The sequence below is a fragment of the Cyprinodon variegatus genome, unplaced genomic scaffold (genome assembly GCF_000732505.1).
Source record: "Cyprinodon variegatus isolate N-32 unplaced genomic scaffold, C_variegatus-1.0 Scaffold111, whole genome shotgun sequence".
NCBI lineage: Eukaryota > Metazoa > Chordata > Actinopteri > Cyprinodontiformes > Cyprinodontidae > Cyprinodon > Cyprinodon variegatus.
The window spans coordinates 478,556-496,965 of NW_015150564.1; the positions used below are offsets into that span (position 1 = coordinate 478,556).

General features: G+C 39.2%; 1 protein-coding gene across 1 annotated transcript in view; it reads right to left on the minus strand.

The window, feature by feature from the left end:
• prkdc (protein kinase, DNA-activated, catalytic polypeptide) overlaps positions 1–18,410 on the minus strand; it is a 53,958-nt gene that overhangs the window by 14,702 nt on the left and 20,846 nt on the right. Inside the window, exons 30-55 of the mRNA XM_015374983.1 lie at positions 17,442–17,575; positions 17,132–17,362; positions 16,804–17,030; positions 16,521–16,729; positions 16,280–16,412; positions 14,787–14,945; positions 14,443–14,646; positions 14,144–14,332; positions 13,952–14,056; positions 13,703–13,870; positions 11,219–11,346; positions 10,396–10,603; positions 10,093–10,271; positions 9,838–10,006; positions 7,471–7,536; positions 7,329–7,392; positions 7,091–7,239; positions 6,833–6,973; positions 6,595–6,714; positions 6,073–6,216; positions 3,608–3,759; positions 1,680–1,811; positions 1,386–1,497; positions 1,173–1,297; positions 941–1,090; positions 189–362 (exon numbers count right to left, since the gene is read on the minus strand). Of these exons, the coding sequence (XP_015230469.1) occupies positions 189–362; positions 941–1,090; positions 1,173–1,297; positions 1,386–1,497; positions 1,680–1,811; positions 3,608–3,759; positions 6,073–6,216; positions 6,595–6,714; positions 6,833–6,973; positions 7,091–7,239; positions 7,329–7,392; positions 7,471–7,536; positions 9,838–10,006; positions 10,093–10,271; positions 10,396–10,603; positions 11,219–11,346; positions 13,703–13,870; positions 13,952–14,056; positions 14,144–14,332; positions 14,443–14,646; positions 14,787–14,945; positions 16,280–16,412; positions 16,521–16,729; positions 16,804–17,030; positions 17,132–17,362; positions 17,442–17,575 (3,972 nt within the window). The remainder of the gene's footprint in view (positions 1–188; positions 363–940; positions 1,091–1,172; positions 1,298–1,385; positions 1,498–1,679; positions 1,812–3,607; positions 3,760–6,072; positions 6,217–6,594; positions 6,715–6,832; positions 6,974–7,090; positions 7,240–7,328; positions 7,393–7,470; positions 7,537–9,837; positions 10,007–10,092; positions 10,272–10,395; positions 10,604–11,218; positions 11,347–13,702; positions 13,871–13,951; positions 14,057–14,143; positions 14,333–14,442; positions 14,647–14,786; positions 14,946–16,279; positions 16,413–16,520; positions 16,730–16,803; positions 17,031–17,131; positions 17,363–17,441; positions 17,576–18,410) is intronic.

Genomic DNA, 18,410 nt, shown 5'->3' on the forward strand with positions numbered 1-18,410 from the left:
ATACAGACCATTTTGTTCCTCACCCTTTAAAACATTAAAGAAGGCTAAACCATGTTCAAACCTTTCAGCATGACGTTAGACTATAACTGTGGAAGCTCAACTTTTGTTGCATTTAAAATGGTGGCTGGAAATAAGTGATGAGGCTGCTGTTACACGGAATATAACGGACACTGCCCTGGAAGACTGACCCGTAGTTGTCCAGGATCCACATGAGGATCTCATACATCCTCTCTCTGCAAACAGGTGAAGGATGAGAGACGAAGGTCGTCACGGCTCCCAGCAGCTCCTGCAGCTCCACCGGAGTCAGGCGGGCCATAATCTTGTGGATGATGTCCAAACACACCCTCTGTCTCCCTTCATCCCTGAAAAATCCCACAGTATTTCTAAATGGCGGTACGTTCAATTGGCAGCAAGTGATGTTTTCAGTGTTGAAGGGAAGGAAGTGTGATTAAGAGAGCACCCAGGAATCCTTGCTTCCTCTTTATGCCTATCAATTGCAGCTGTTTTTCAAACAGCAACCCTGATTTTACCCAATCAAAACCGTCTTAGTTCAAACTATCTAAAAATAAGTAAAAATGTCTTGAATTAAGTGTATTTACCCTTAATTTGAGCAGGTAAATGAGATGATCTGCCAATAGAATGAGCATTTTTACTCTTAAAATAAGTGTAAAATAAGATAATTGAATATTATGCGCTTGATATAAGAGACTGCAGTTTTTTTTTTTCTTATTTTAAATGTAAATAGCCTTATTCCATTGGCAAAGTGTATCACTTAACCGCTTAATTCAAGAAAAAATGCTCTTATTTAAAGAAAAAAAAATTAAATTACTTAGATTTAAATTTTTTGAATAGATGTTCACAGCTATATCTTTCAGCAGGTAGCATCCCTTCCAGTCGTTGCCTAAAGGAGCCACTCATGGAGGGAGATGATGGGACTCACCTGTGGCTCATCATCTGAATGAAGCCTGACGTCTTCAACCACAGGAAGATGTCTGGAATCACGTCGGCTCGACTCAGCAAACACTCCAGGCAGTGGGTCTTTAAGATGCCGTGCAGCTTCGGGAGCAGGTTAAACACATGGTTGACGAACCTAAAGGAAACACACCCGTACGTATAAAGCCGTGGCTGTCTTAATGCTAAAGATGAAAGTCTGTGTTGGTTTATTCACCCACCGATCCATAAACGGTGGGAAGTGTTTGGACACTTTGTTCAAGCAGATGATGAACTTGTCATCCAGATCTTTCTTCTTTAAATTTGTAACCTTGGTTGCAGCGAGGTTGAGCAGTTCTTGCTGTTGCTGTGACCAAATGGAAAACCAGTTTAAACATTCCACTGCCCTATTTACAGGAACAACTAATCAAGCAAAGTAAGATACAAGTCAGTACATCACTGCTTTCCTGCATGCTCTTCAAAACCAGGCCAATTATTTCCGCAGCAGCCGAGTAGACCTCTTTATATTGGGTAAAAGACACGTTGTTGCTGAGGGACTGGATGTACCTGAAGGAGGCGAAGCAAAGACAGGTCATCTGCACAGCAGCATTCAGGCAACAACACAAACACACAGTGGAAACATTGAGCTGAAATACAAAAAAATAATTTGTCTTTATGTCTTCCTCTCAACTTAATTCCAAAGACGTTAAATAAGCAGATAAAATAAACACTGTGGTCACATATTCCACCTGTCGTATTCTACTCCACAGGAAGCTTCGTAGGCGGGCAGGTTGTTGGCAAGAATGATCCCCAGCAGCTGGAGTCCCACAGAGTTGTCTTTGCTGTTTGGGTCGGTGCCACAAAATCGCTCATATATTAGACTAAAAGAGGGAATAAAGATTAAAAATGGTTAAAAGAAATCACAATATTTTCATAAACTATGGAGATTATGTTTGACGCTGTCCAACACTGCAAAAAAGTAAAAAATAAAAAAAAACGTGGTTTAATGACATCTTGTCTTATTTTTTCTCTAAGCAAAACATTTCTCATAAAATAAAGTTGAAAAAAAAATCATTGATGATATCCTGAACCCAGTCTAACTTTTTTAAAAGGTATTCCAGCTCCTCTTCAGTGTTTTTACTACAGAATCTGTTGAATCGATTTTGATTAATTCTGATTAATCTTTTCTCTCATAAGTTTTATAGTGCGACTGCTTAAAATGTGACTGCTTTCAAAAAGCAGCTTTGATTTCAATCATCCATTGTGGGAGGCGACCTTCATTTAAAGCCCGACGGAATTCAAGCTGTGAAACCTGCGGGTAAAATAACTTACGGTTATCGATATAACCGTGGTTCTCTTTCATAGCATTTGTTTTCATGTCTCACTATGGGGAGAAAAACCGACTCCCGGAGAGCCAGACATGTCTGAGGCAACGACTGTTCTTTACAAATTTCTACACTAGTAGCTCTTTCTGGTTGCATACAATTCAATCCAGTTTATTTATATAGCGCCAATTCACAACACGTCATCTCAAGGTACAGTTCAACCAGATCATACAGTCAGATTGATTCAAAGTTTTCTATCTAAGGAAAACCAGTTGGTTGCATCAACTTATTGACTCAAATGCAATCCCTCACACTAAGCATGCTTGTAGCGACAGTGGAGAGGAAAAACTCCCTTTTAACAGGAAGAAACCTCCAGCAGAACCAGGCTCAGTGTGAGCGGCCATCTGCCGAGGCCGACTTGGGTTCAAGAAGGAGTCTTCTGATGAAATTATGACACTGTTTGCTTGTTATTTAATGGAATGTATTAATGGAAGCACTGTATTGTACATGTAAGCAATGGATGAACAAGGAGGAACCATAGATGTACATTACCAAGATCAAGTGAGAAATGGAAGCAAAAATAAATGAGATGCCAAGAGAGAAGAGACACCAGAACACAACTTGAATGCTGCTGTTCACTGAATCTGTGGAGGGGTTCCGATTTCACTGGAAAGTTGGTGAATGCATGAGTACATTTTTTTTCCAGCAGTACTGATGCTATTGATATCAAGGTAGGCTCTTAGTTATAGTGATGGAGAAGTTTACACAGTAAGGGATGTGTATTATATTAGTCATTGTTCAAATTTCTGACTGAGCTTGGTTCAAAAACATTTTCTGGCTTATAAAGGACTAAGTTAACTAAAATTTGGTGGGTATTGTTTTATCTAAGATAGATTTTGTTGTTCTTTTTGTCATAGGATGTAACCAATGCACCTTAAAGAAGATTTCTGCTGAAGAATTCAATGTTTATATTGCAATCCAATTTTATTCAGCAACGTTGATATGACTGTCAGTCATTCCAGGATTTTTTTTTTTTTGCCGACATTATGAGTCTAATATGGTCTTTGCGTGTTTTATTTTTTAAGCAAAGATTTCTAAAATATTATGTTGGAGACATTTTCTAAACTTAGCAAAATCCTTTTCATGAGTTCTGTAGTAAGCATTCTTGACAATCTTTCTAAAGCTTTTACTTTGTTTACAGCATGTAGAAATTATATCGTATTAACCAAAAAATAGAGATGAGAAGAGTCTAAAAATACCTAACCAACTAAGCGTCTCTTAAACTAATAAGAGTATCACTGACTGTCTTGTCATGGCTTGTGACGCACGCGTTCAGATGACATCTGTGTTACCTGTAAGGGACATGCAGGCAGTCTTTCCAGCATTCCACCAAAGTGCGAATGATTTCCAGGTTGTGGCGGAAAACGGGCCTTTTATTGTGGAAGCTGTTCTTCATCAGGAATTCCAGCAGCCGATTGGCCAGGACTTCATCTCTCGGGTTTCCCTGTGAAAGACACCACTAGTGAGATACTTAGCAATTAGAATGAACATCCCAAAGCCTATCCATTCAGAAATTAACTATTTCCTTCCCTTTAATACTTTGGAAACAACTAAACATGAGCATGTAGCTATATTTGGACAGAGGAATATTTAATACTTATTCAACTCTAACAGCAGAGACAAACTCAATTATTAAAGTAAAAAATGACAGAAATCACACAGGTAGACCATGAAGAGAACATCAGCAGTGTGAAGGCATGGCTTGTTTAAAGCTCAGTGTGACTGAAGGAGGTACGATCTGTGGTATTCAGATAAAATACTGCAATAGCTTAGGAGTTTGTAAAGGATTTAAAGAGGTCTAAAAATAGTTGCACATCAGTCTTTCTTTCAATTTAGCGTTTAAAGTAGAAAACATTCTGAGGTCTCTCCAGTAAGTAATGCCCTGTTAACATGGCAGGATGATCATGCAGAAAGGACTCCGGTAAAGATAATCTCAAATAATCCTGCTGTATGTAAAGTGTTAAGAGTTGTCTGCTCAGTAGGATGTCAGGAACGCTCTGACCTAGAATCAGGAAAACCCGTTTACGGTGACGTGTAGCTAAAAAAGAACGCAATAACTGAAAACAAAGCGGTGTGTATGACATCATCCGGGCGCCGGACTGGAGTCGTAACAGGCAGCCCAGGCCACAGGCGGCTACGATCTACCCCTTCTATTCGTTCGGCTAGCTAATCTGAATCGTTCAATTCCATTTCGAGAGCGAGATCATCTGTGGTAGTAGCACTAGACATCTTCCACGCATGCGAGTAAAACTAGCAGCAGTTCAGAGGACAGGATGAATAAATGGTAGCCAGCGCGCGGATGACATCATACACCGCTTTGTTTTTAAAAGATATAAATAAAAAATATATATAAAATTATATAAAAATGTGTCATGGGGACCGTTATTCGCCTACATGTTATGAATGCTGGCGTACCATAAAGAACAAATTCTGAACAGTTTAAATTGTGCCTTCAAGTCGTTGCCCATAGGAAGACGTAACTTGGATATAACCTAACAGAATATCTTCAGAACAGCTCCAAATTACAGACTGACACAGGAGTGGATTTTCACTCCTGTACCGTCCCACTCCCACAGAAAAAAATTGTGTCCCGTCCCGATCCCGGGCCAGAGTAGAAATCTAAATCCTGTCCCGTCCCACTTCTGGTGAAATTCCTCCCACTCCCATCCCGCTCCCATTCAGAATGACTCCCGCTCCTGCACCACTCCCATTCTTGTTGTTTTTTAGCGTGGGTGAAAAACTCAGAGCGGAAGCACTGTTGGTTTTTGGGTTGTGTATTTTTTTTGACTCGCATAATAGTGTAGGCTTCAAGAAAAAAACTACAAAATGGCCGCCCCAGTACTGTATTTTTTTTCTTTCTATTATTTTATTTCTTGGCATCGATCCTAGTTTTTTTTTTTTAGTTACTATTGGTTTGCTCCCGCTCCCGTCTGCTCCCGTTAATGTTCAATCCTGTACCGTCCCAATCACATGATCGTTACTAATACTGACTCCCATCCCACGTGAATCCCGTGACCCATGGGATTCCCGAAAAAATGTCAGTCTCTACTCCAAATGACACAAAACTCATATGGGTGAGTAGAACATGATGTAATAACGTAAAATCAAAGGGCCAACATAAACAAAAAAAACGGTGTTCCCCTTTTAGATAATGGAACAAAAACACAGATTTTAAGACAGGATTTTTTTTTTTAAATAGAAATTTTCTAACATTTGGGACAATATCGTCTGATAAAGAGAACATTTATATACATGTTTAAGCCAGAATGGGTTTGAGGTACAAATATGACTTCCCTACGACTTTTAAATTACTCCTTATAAACCAGGCATTAGTTCAGAGAGTGGGAAAGGCAGCAAGATATTAAAAGAAGCCTACACAAACCCTCAAGTATCAATGAGGGACCTACAGGAGTTTTTATTGACATCGATATGATAGCAAGCATAGCAAGAAAAAGCTGGGTTTTCAGTGGAAGAGGAAAATATTAAAATAATTCTGTAAAAGGAAAACAAATGACAAGTTTGGAGGGTTTTGTAGAAAATAAACTCCAGACAAACACCAAGACGAGTTAAACATAGACGGTTTATATGACGGAGGAAAGCTTGTCCTATCTTTTCTCCTCAGCTAGAAAAACATATTTATAATTAATAAAAGTAGGGCAATTTTTGCTCTCTGTGATTGCATCCCTTTCATTTTAGAATAATAAAACAAACAATATAAAAAGGTTCCTTGTTACATATCAACTTTGTTCTTGCTAACCTTTGGGGTGACCAGACTGGTCCAGGACAGAACGGTGACCACAACATCCACCACCATGAAATGGATCCCCGTTCCTCCGTTGTTTCCAGACACAACGAGCTGCAGCAGGGGCCCCAGCCAGTGCTTGGCGTACGGCCGGAAAACCTGGAAAATAAAGAAAAAGCCCACGGATGGTAAGCAGGTCTGGAGCTGCAATGAAATGCAGAAGTATTCCCACCCCGTCAGCTCTTTCACAGGTTGTTACAACCAGAAAGTGTCCGGCATTGTTTTGTTTTTTTTTAAGAATTTTAGGTCATAGACCAACACAAAATACTGGAAAACTATGAAGTATTTAACAGTTTAAGAAAACTGAAAAGGTTGCATTTTTCTCAGAGGTCTGAAACCTTTGAAATCCAACGAGCGATTTTGCATAGAGAACAGCTAAATAAAAGCTGTTTAGAGCCATAAATATGACACGATCTTTTAATGAAACACTAGTTATTATTTTGTTCCTGTAGTTCAGAAAACCAGAGCTGCTTCCACCTCTTCCGTGTTGATGATCAGCTTTGAGATGAAGAGTCGAATGTTCAGAGGCGTTGCCGGATTGGCCAGTTTTCCATGCAGAAACTTCATCCACGGAGGAAGCTCATTCGGAGACATTCCCTGTTTCATAAAAACCAGAAGAGGTACACGCATCAAACAGGAAGTTATACACAGAGTGATGTTGATTTCAAAGCTAACTGATGTGATCAGGTAGGAGGTCGAAGGAAACTCAGCTGACCTGCTCCACTTTAGGAGTGATGCCGCTCCTCTGCATATGTTGAATCAAAGCCGTCATGGTCGCCATGCATTCGTGCTGGTTCAGCTCATCCATCTCCAGATCCACCGCCCCATCCTGGGAAGGACTTTTATCTTCTGTTTCCTTTACGCGGAGTTTCAAAACAACCAGAGGGTGGGATTAGAACAGAACTATTTTAAAGTGGGGAACTTTAAATATAACATTTATGCTGCTGCCAATGAGACGAGGAAAGCAGCAAACCTTTTTCACTACGGAGCGTTTCTGTCCCTCGGGGTTCTGTGAGCTAAAGGAGAAGCTTTGGACTCCTGTGGAGAAATCAAACTGACTCATCTCCTCACTGAGGCTGCTGTCGGCCATGTAGGACTGGGAGGAAAGATACACGGGCGCCTCTGTGGAAAACCAGCAAGGCATTTAATAATGTTGCACCAGGCTAGAATTGATGAAAAGAAGGTAAAGTTGGAACGGGAGCAAGTTATACCTCCAGTCTCGTCACTAACTTCTTTTCGAATCATAAAATATTTCTTCTTCCTCTCAAGTGGGACCTAGAGAAAGATGGAGGAGATCTTCCATGAGGCTGGAGCTGCAGCTAATTTTGCAAACTCATTTGAAAAAGTACGTACCTCGACTTCTATGGGAAAGTTGTAGCTGCGTCGAGCATCTATGATGTTTTCAAGAATAAACTGATTCTGGAGGAAAAAAAAAAAGTTCAGAAAGCTTCTTCAGAATCACAATTTAGCTTTTTACAGTTTTTGTTTTTAAAAATATCAAAAGAATGTTATTTCTAAAAGTCCATGAATGAAAAAGGGCTTCATAACACTAACCACACACCATTTACTTGATGTTAAAATGATTAAAAAAACAAAAGTCTAATTTAGATTTTGCATGTATAATGTTAAATCTGCTGCACTTTTCAGACTTTTTTTTATTTATTTAGAATATTTTGTTAATTCCTTGTATTCAAATAAAGCAAATATGAAAACAAACATTCTAAAAGAATTATTGAAAGGGATCAGAAAGAAGAAAAATCTTTATTTTTTTGCCCTTTTTACCTAAAACAATTACAGAAGCACCAGCAACAGTAAAAGCATCAAAATACACATTAAAACAAAAGTTAATAAAAGGAAACATCCGTTCTCCAAAACTAAAATACATGTTTTGGTTGTTTTTCTTCATATTCTTAAACTTTATAAATTGACAGCTATTTATAAACACGTATAACAGACAGTTATTCAGCGCATCAGCTTTTATTGACCTTTGAAATCTAAATACGGATGTTGATTCTTTGCTCAGATTGTTCCATAATCTGATTCCTTTCACTGAAACACAGCGCTCCATCATTTTGTTTGAAATTTAGCATTTTTTAAGTTATTTTTTTGCTTTCTCTTTTTCAAAATCTTTTATGTAAGTTTATAAGTAATGTGTTTCCATCTGCTCTAAACATTGTTTGCATAATACTATAGCATACTATGTTATTATATGTGTTCTAACCTGGAGCAGAAGGAGGTTGGGTATTTAACTTCAAAGAGGAAAGACACCACACCTGCATGTAGATGTAATCATGGAGCAGCAAATGTGACTGGAAATCAGTTTTGTTGTAAAATGTGCAAACTGGGAGCTGTTTGCTAGAAACCAACATAACAGAACCTATTTAAATACTTAAACACACTTGTTGGATCCAGGTCCAGAGCAGCAATGTTCACTATAAGGCAATGAAACCACTCTTCTACCTTCAGACATACTGCTGACTAAAAGTGAAAGAAAAAAACTGATTGTGTCAATTATTGCAAGATTTGATAAATATTGGTATTGATTCAAAATACAGCAGGCGGGATCTTAAATGCAAAATACATTTAAAGGCAAACAATTGTATGTCTCGTACCATGTCTGTTGGTTGTGCTGTTCTTTTTTCATCTCGTTGCAGGTGATGAAGCTGACTGAAAATGTTTTATCATCATCTCCCTTTTATCTCCTCTTTCTTTCATCTTTTCTGTTCATCTGTTCTATTTACAATGCGGTGTCCATATAATCTATAAAACTCCCTGCATAATCATAATAAATTTATAAGCATGAAATAAGCGGAACACTATTGCAATAGCCGTACTGCTCCACTTGTGAAAGTAAAATCTGTTGGGCTCTTTTTGGCATCAAGACAATTATTCTTATTGCCACATTGCCAGACAGGACACTGTTAAAAAAATAAATAAAATAAAGGCAAACAATCATTTCATCGTCTTACTTTTACATAACTTTTAAACTCCCACCACTAGTTGGCAGCACAACAGCCTATTATTCAGCTAATCTGCACCGGCTGCAGCAGAGCAACAACATGATCTTGCAAGGTTTTTCCAGAGCTATACTAGGAGTGAGTATTGGCATGAATGTTGCAATACGACACCTTCCAAAATACTTGGGTCACAATATGATATTATATTGCATGATATGATATTGTGATATTTTTTCCCAGCTATTAAAATTAAATGTATAGAAAAAGCCAGTACTGTATATTGTTGTTTGGGGTTTAAGTCAGTCCACGTCTTCTACCGACTGCCTCGACTACAGATATGGCGCTAATAAAACGTAAGTCGCAAACATTACACAACCCTTTTTGGAAAAAAAAGATAATTTTTGATCAAATAAACATCTACCACAGGAGACTAGTCCTTTTTTGAAGTAACCATTGTTCTATTTCAAAATTTTGTGTTAAAATTAAGAAAAAAAACTTGCAAAACCAGATTAAGTTTATTTTCATTGGCTTGCTGTAATCTGTGGAATATTGTTCAAAAGACAACTTTGTCTCTTCTTGTAAGAAAGATTGTATAATATATTTCTCCAACTAATGAGTGTCGAGGCATTTTAACCTTCTCATATTCATCCACCTGCTTTAGAAGATATTTTTTCAGAAGAGTTGAACATTTGCTCCAAACTAATCTGGATTTGAAATTATTTTCCTAGGCTTTCCTTGTATTCCGTTTCCATGGCAGCAGTACCTTCTCTGGCTTCTCACTGAAGAGGAAGCCCTGGTAGAATTTGGGTTCGCTGAAGCAGCAGCTGATGACGGCGATGGCGCAGTTGTACGCAGCACAGTGATAGCTTCTCCTGAGTTCCAGGAGCTGGGTCTCACCGGCCATGTTCTCTGTGAAGGCTTCAAAGCAGGACCTGGGTTCCGTAAAAAACAAACACTTTTCCAACTATTGTTAAATAAAGAAAAGCAGCGATACTGAGAACATTTAGTTGAGGTGTACTTGATCAAGGTTTTAGACAACTCTTTTCCCTCCGTCTTTTCCAAGCGACAGTAGGCTTGATTGACGCGGGATTCCTTGGAGTGAACTTCGTCTTTAGGGAGGCGGGAGTACAGGAGCTCCATCAGCTTGTAGCAGCCGTTCTTCTTCTGCAGCTGAGTCTCAAATGCTGTTTCACTAGACTTAAATAAACAAATACCAACATTCAAATTTACCAACCACCTGATTGTGATCGTAACAAACAAATATGGATCAATTAAATGTAATAATTGTTACTTAAATGCCAATGGCAGATATGAGGCGAACCTTTGTGAAACGACTTTGCAGGAAGGCAATTATATCAAAGACGTTTGTGACGAAGAAGTCGTTTAGGGCCTTGGTGCTGCAGTGGGAGGCCAGAGGCAGCAGAACCCTCTCCATCATGGCCTGCAGCATGGAGCTCGCCGGCAAATCACCTCGCTGGATGACCTCATACACCGAGCACAGCAGCTGCAGCTGACGCTCAACGCTGGCTCTAAAAACACAGGGGATGATGGAACATGTCCACTACTTTTCAGACTGAAATTCCCAGAGCTCACAGTTCATTACACCCTTTTGTAAATATAAAACAGAAAGGGATACTCTGAAGTACACAGGTTAGGTGTTAAATATGGAACCAGCAAAAGGAAGGAATGGAAGTAAGGACACTGAAGAAAGGGAAGGAGAGAAGGAAAAAATACGAGTGAAGAAGGAAGTCAATAAAAAAAAATGCCAGGGAACAGTGAGAAAAAATAAAAGAACAATAGAGTGAGAGGAAAGAAAGCAAAGGCAGAAGACAGGCAGGAAAGATGGAGAGAAGAATAGATATTTAGAGGCAGAGATAAAACAATACAGGAAAAGGTAGGAAGGAAAGGAGGTGGGATGGAATCTATAATTTAAAAAGAACATGAAGAAGAAAGACTGGATAAGGAATAAAATCTAGAAATAAAAATGTTTTATATATTTTATTCCATTGTGTTTTTTTTTCCTCCATTCTTATTCACTTTTCTCATACTTTTTTTTAAATTGCACATCCTGATGGATCATTTCTATTTTACTTACTCACACATTGCCCTGGAGTTCCCCCTGCACATTTAAAACTTTTACCAACCTCCTAGCGATTCTGTGGAAGCAGGATTGAAACTGCTCCTCCATGATGTGCCTCCCATCCCGACACAGAACTCCCGCCATCAGTCGGAGCAGCAGAGGACTCTGGGAAAGCTCCAGGGCATCCAGCAACTGAAACACAGATGCTAACCTTTAAACTTTTTATTTCTCCCACATAGAAATCCAATTAGTTTCAAACATCTGGTTGCTTTTATCATTATAACGTAAAGAAATAAACAAACATACCAATATAAATGGAATAAACTTACTACAGGGTTCCTACAGCATAAGGCAAGTTAAATTCAATTCTTTTTAAGACTTTTTAATGCCCCTTGAAATAAAAATTTAAGACTAAATTTACAAAAAACACAAGAAAAACCTGCTTGCGACAACTTAACTCAAAGGCTTATTTTAACATAAACCACTACACTAATATTTCAAATTTTGAAAAGCTTCCCATACAAGAAGAAAGCTAAAAACACACAAATGACAGATATATTTAACAATTTTTAACTGAATTCACAAACTTTGTTTTAGCAGGGAACAAAACAAATCAGTTTTAAAGCCCCAACATAACCAGTGCTAAGTCTTTTTTGCAGCCATTTTTCTTTGTATCGTTTTCTTAGTATGTTTGATTTGGTGATAAGTGGAGGCGTTGCAGAGACAAGGGTGGAACAAAACAGAGAAATACCGGCTGTTTCTCAGTAACTCCATTTTGACGCTTTGTGTGTCGTGCTTCTCATGTGACTCCACTGCCTTAATTCCCATCGTTCCGAGCTTGAATCGCTTCTTGCACAAAATCCACTGTGCCTCATGTATGTTTCCTGGTTTTAGCCATGGAGAAAACTCTTGGCTGGAGCCAATTTTCGTTCCATTTACACTTGCTCATATTTTCCAGACAAAAAGTAAATGGCGCATCTCCCAAATGTCCTGGCCGCAACAACCAATAATGGCTCGCCCTCTATTGGTTCCGTTGCGATAGCGGAACCAATAATGGCTCGCCATTTATTTTTTAAATTAAAAAAAAAAAAAAAAAGGTCAATTTTAATGTTTTGTTTAGATTACAAAAATAAATCATAATAAAAATAATCCTATTTATGATGTTTTAAAAATTAAGACCTACGAAAGACTGATTTAAGACATTTTAATACCAATTAAGCCCTTAGTTTTATTTTGAAGAATTCAATGCCTTTTAAGACTTTTTAAGGACCCGCGGGAACCCTGTTCTACCGGTATATACATTCAAAACATCGATTTTTAAGGGTTAATGTCTTATTTTATTCGCCCAACATTGGCCTAAAATCTTGACTAAAAACATACTTTCAGATGTATTTTAAAGCAGTGGATAAGCAATAATCCCACAACTGTAAAGCAGTTGTACCATACAAACATATAAAGTTTAACCCCTGGAAATACCTACTGCACGGATGAACGGAGATGACTGTTTGTTTGAGAGAACCCCTCCAGGAAATGGTAAATAAGGGAAGATATGTTTTTGACTGGAAAGTCTCCTCCGGATGATCCTTGTTCTATTTGCTGCTTCTAATCTCTGGTTCTTCCTTGATCTTCATCTGCTTTGACTTTAGTAGCCCATCTAATGTTGTTTATTTTGTTCTACTGAGTTTATAGCAATTTCCATGTCTTTTAAATTTGAATCTGACCAATTATTTCTATCTTATTTATGTATCCACTTTTATTAATGTTACCCATCCCATCTTATGTAATTTCCCTTTATTATTATTTATTTTTCACTATAGGGACAAGAGAAGGCTCAGGAAGTGTGCAGGATGATTGGTGGGACCATGGGGGGTAGCTGTGGGTTTGGATGGTGGTTTTTGGTTTTCTGGCTTTGCTACCCATGTTACTATAGAGCACTTGCATGTTTTTGTTCTGTTTTGAAACTATCTCGCTTTCCCTCTGATTTGGTGATTTTATTCTATTAAAAAAAAGCCCTTTTGATGGAAAAAAGGAAAAAAATAATTCATCTTTACTGAATAAAACATGTTTAGAGGTTTTACATGTGAACAAAGAAAGGTAAGGTAAGCAAGTAAAATATCAAGTAAAGTACACATAAACTGAAGAACAAAAGGCACAAACATTTTTACTCACTGTCTTGTAAGACTTAACTTTTACTTTAAAGCCATGTAGGGATTTAAAAGATTAAAATCTGCTAAATGATTACTGGTGTTTCTTTACTGCCTTTAAACTTTTACATGCATAGTGGTTTAATGTGAAAAATGGGGGAAAAGCATAACTCCAAAAGTGGGAAATGTTTTTTTTATAATGTTTCTTTGCATCTCTGTCTTCAGATGAGAGCAAAATATTTTTAATAAATATTTTAGAGAAACAAAAAACATAAATATATAAAAAAGAAAGATCCTAAACATTGAACCCTGTACGCTTCATTTAGATAAAAAGAAAGATGAACAAACATCCAGTAAAGCTTTTCACGCTATTAAAAATATTTTCTCCAAACTGTGAGCCCCACCTTTCGGATACAGTCCATGTAGTTGTTGCGATGAAGCGAGCCCTTGGCGAACTCATCAGACTGCATGGGGAAGTGGGAGGCCACCAGGCCGTCCAGAGCCTTCTGCAGCTCAGCTAGGGGCTCGTCTGGGAGCGTTGTGAAAAAAGGCAGCACCAACAGGGCCTGACTCTGAGCAGACAAGAAGATTTCAACAGTTAAACTCCAGAGTTTGCCTTTAATAAAACCTGCTAGAATGTAAACATTTGATACCTTAAGATTTAGAGGCAGATTCATGTCAACCAGGAGCAGAGTGAAGGTAGAAAACACTTGCTGGAATGCTTTGTGGTTCACATCAGAGCAAACGGAGGAGTCGATCTGATTAGAGAGAAAAGGAAGACGTTCATTAGGCTAAAGCTAAGCAGGCTGGACTCTATGATGATGTTTTTTTGTTTTTAATTTCACCTGCAGGAGCTTAGAGAGCAACAGGAGGGTGGCAGTTTTACTCTCTGAAGTAGCTGAGGGCCCGTCCCACCATGAATGCAGACTCATCCACCTCTTCAGAACTTCTTCCACCAGCTTCTGGCCCTGGGTTTTCCTTACAGAGCGTTCTCTAAAGCTGTGGTCCAGCATCCCGTTCAGCAACACGCTCACCTGAGGGACAAACAGAACCAAACACTCAAAGCAGAACTACAGGATGTCAAACTAGCAGGGTTCCTAAGTTACTTCAGGTCATGTTTTCTACTGAATGCAACATAAAATACCATGCTGGGATTCTCAGAGGAGGCCTTCATGAGGCGTGGCACGGCGCTGTCCAGATTTTTAAGCAGCTCGCTGTTGATGGTTGTCTGGAAGAGGCTGTAGAAGTACTCGCCGTGGGAGAAGCTGAGAAAGTTGTGGCTGTGACCGCCTGATATCGGCACAGAAAGCATAATGGTGTTCAGCAGCAAGTCCACCAGCTGCTCACTCTGTAGAAAACAAAACGCAGCTCAATTACTTTTTTAAATAATCTACAAATACAATTTTCTTGTATAGCAGTCAAGTTACTGTGAGCTAACATGCTCCACTGTTTCAGCGTCGCTGAGCTAAAAGACAGTAAAAAACAGACCTGTTGGCTTATAGAAAAGGCGAGCTGAAGCAGTCCATCCGCGAGTCTCCTGGTGTTTACGTCCAGGGATGGAAGCGCCTTCCTTTCTCCCCCAGGTGCTATGCCTTTATACACCGTCATCAGAAGGTTGGAGCCAAGAGATTTACTGTAGGCTGAATCCTTCAAGAGAAAAACGCTCAATATTGGATCAATTCTTCATCTATTTTTCAAATTTCTATATTTATACTCTTGTAGCGTCTGCAGTGACACAGACCAGCAGGCCAGCGCCAACACAGATTATTTAGACCTCAGTCTAACCAATCCCTCTTACGTGCTGCTTATTTTTGAGCCGTCCTTTTGAAGCCGATAATGCTTTTTCTTTATTTATGTGATAAAAATAGGGTTCCTGCATTACACAAGCTTTGATTTAAACAGAAAGAAACTTTCATCAAAAGAAAAAGCATTATAAATGGACAGCAAATGGAGGAAACGGAAAAGCATGGCTGCTGAATGCACTAATCAATCAGCAAACCAATGCTTGTATCGACGCCGTTATAAGAAAATAACACCAGCATTGGTCCAAATATCTATATCCTATCCTTAGAACAGAATCATAAAATTCTGCTCAACATTTGGCACCTGGTGGAGAATTTTTTATTATTTATTATGCTTTGCAAAGGTATCCAGACCAATTAAACAAGCAGCAATATGTTTATTTCTTAACGTTATGTAATAGACCAACACAAAGTCGTGCATAAATGTGAAATGGAAAAAAAAGATATCTGACTTTTTATTAACTTAAATGAAACTCTTTAGGCTGATGGAAATGCTTGATCTAAACCAAATTGTGAGAGGAAGGTGAATTTCTATTCCAGTTTTAAGCGCTTCCTTGGACCAGATGAACTGTTCTTGAGGAGAACGAATCCCTTAACATAATGCTGCCACCACCATGCTTACCAGTGGCAATGTTGTGTCTGGCATGGACATCAGCGTTAGGATTGTTGCCTTACTTCTCTAACTTATGGGGAGTGGTGGCCTAGTGGTTAGAGCATAGAGCTTGGAATCCCGAGGTTCTGAGTTAGATTCCCACTCACACAGCCTCCAATCTGGGTCCCTGAGGAAGACCCTTAACCCCACACTGCTCCCCAGGTGCCGCACAATGGCAGCCCACTGCTCCCCAAAGAGATGGGTTAAAAGCAGGTAAATTTCTCCAATGTGAGATCAATAAAGTTCAATTAAATTATAGCGTTTGAAATTTATGCTAAAAAGTGATATTTTTACCACACTATGACTGAACCTCAGAGGCCATCTGCATCAAAAAATAAATCAGATATTAATAAATTCAGCAGTATTTGATTTTATTAACGCTAGCTGAATACATTGTGTCACTTTTTTCCTTACATTTTCTTTCAATCTAACTATTCTATACTATACTGTGCAGGTCTATCACATAACAATGCAACAAAATAAACAGTTCTTTATTTCTAAACAGTTCTTTATTTTGCAGTTCTTACCTGGCTGTCCAGAATGGAGCCGAGGAAACCAGCTTTGTGTATCTGCTTACAGGAAGAAAGCACCATTTCCATTCGGTCATGGCGGCTGAGAGTATCCGAGTGGTACAGTTCCACCTCACACAACTCCTCCACGCTACGATGGTCAGGGGGAAAATATAAAAAAAAACAAACAGAAGTTGAACTGATTGAACAGAAGTGAATCCTCTACATAAAGGTGAAGTTCCAGGATAGGAAAACAAACCTTTTACGGGAGATTTTCCTCCGCAGACTGCTCTCAAGGCGGCTGCGGTAAGGCGAGGCCATTAGAGCCTTGAGTAAAGGCACACACACCTCTGGTAGGTTTCTCATCACCTCCACATCAGCCATGTTGAACCCTACAGTGGACGGCTCACACACCACTGCCGCGGCTAGATCGAAAAACACCGAGCAGAACACCTCCTGTTCCAGCAGCTGCGAAAGAACATCAAAAATGGGTCATTTAGGACTTCTTATGAAGGCTTTTCTTTGCTACAACAGAGTTCTACCTTCCAGGACTCCTGATCTCCTTTGACGAGAATCATGGAGGTGAATTCCAGCAGGCGAACTGTGATGGTGCATTTGCTGTAGTTGTACTGGTCCACCTCGCTCGGGCTGAAGTGAGTCGCCCTCTCGCCGAGAGTGAAGCAGCTCTCTGCAGCCGTCAATCCATGAGTCGCAAGTTCCGTAAGGAAGAAGTTTGTAGCTTTCAAGAAGCTAGATTTTTCCTTTGAGCCTTTGGAGTAAAGTAAAAAATATAAAGAAAATCATGAAAAACAAAAGAAAACTCAATAAAAAAGCTACACACTGTCCAATAATCATCCAAACAGAACTTACCGAGAAGGTGCTGAGGCTTTATGATGTGTAAGCTAATAAAGGTGTTGTAGCAGTCCAGAACAGCCAGTAGAAGGTCCATCCACTGCAGGCTGGCTCTGACGCTGAAAGGGCCCGTCAGATCCCTGAGTGTCGGCTGGGAAAGGAGACCGCCGCCCTCCAACCGAGAGATCAGGAAATCAATGCCGTGATCCTTCAGCAGGCCATCTAACCACTGCGGCGGAGATTTCTTTCCTGATTCATACACACCAAATTAAAGTCAGACTCATAAAAAGATTAAATGTCCCCAACAGTTCAAAGCTCTAGATCTCACCTGGGAGGAGCGGGATGAATTCGTAGAGGAGCTTCATGCATTTGTGGCGACACTCTGTCTGTGGTCGACCACATTGCTCAAGCAGCCAGACGACCATATCTGAAAGGCACAAGGTCCCGTCAGGTGGGAAACCCCTGGAGAAAAACACACATAGGACAGGTGATCAATAACCTATTCTTTAAACATGGTCATTACATTCTTCATTTATGAGATTTCACCTCCTCAGTTTCGCCTTTTATGAGCCCTGCCACCTCTATGCAACTATAAGCTTAAAAATGACTGTAAACAGATGCATTATTGTCATCAAAATTATTAATTTTTCAACGATAATCTACAGAACATCTACAGTGGTGCAGACTAGTAATAATTTTACTCAACAAAAAGGAAATAATTAAAAATAATTTTCCTATACATTTTGAAATATGATATACATTTAATACTTATAATGCCAATGACACAAAAAGGATTTGCAAAAAGGTTGAAGTCATGTTAGACGAAGCTCAGGAGTAGCTTTGTGACAGTGCTAAAAAGAAAAAGATTTTTTTTTTTTTACCAATTAAAGGAATTGTGGAGGATTTCACAAATTTTTCACAAAGACCCGCCCTCTCCAGTTAAAAAAAAAATGGACATGCACAACCCTGTAACCGCTCCCGAGAGGGAACGCCTATTAAAGACGTGCGAGAGCGTGAACATGCCCATTTGTCCTCATGCACGCTCTGTTTAAAACTTTATAGTGAACTCAGTTAACTTACCGTTCGGACAGATGATCACTGCTTTTTGCTCCCCATTGGTCATGTAACTCCTTCAATGCGTGATGCCTACACCACTTTTGTTATTAGGTACCACTGTCAGGTAGCAGCAGCTGTGACAGCAAATCCCATAATGCTTTGCGAAAAGAGCTCTCCGCAAAGGATATATCTGCCTCTTTATAGACGCTTTTTCTCTTACGACCTTTGGCCATTTTCAAAG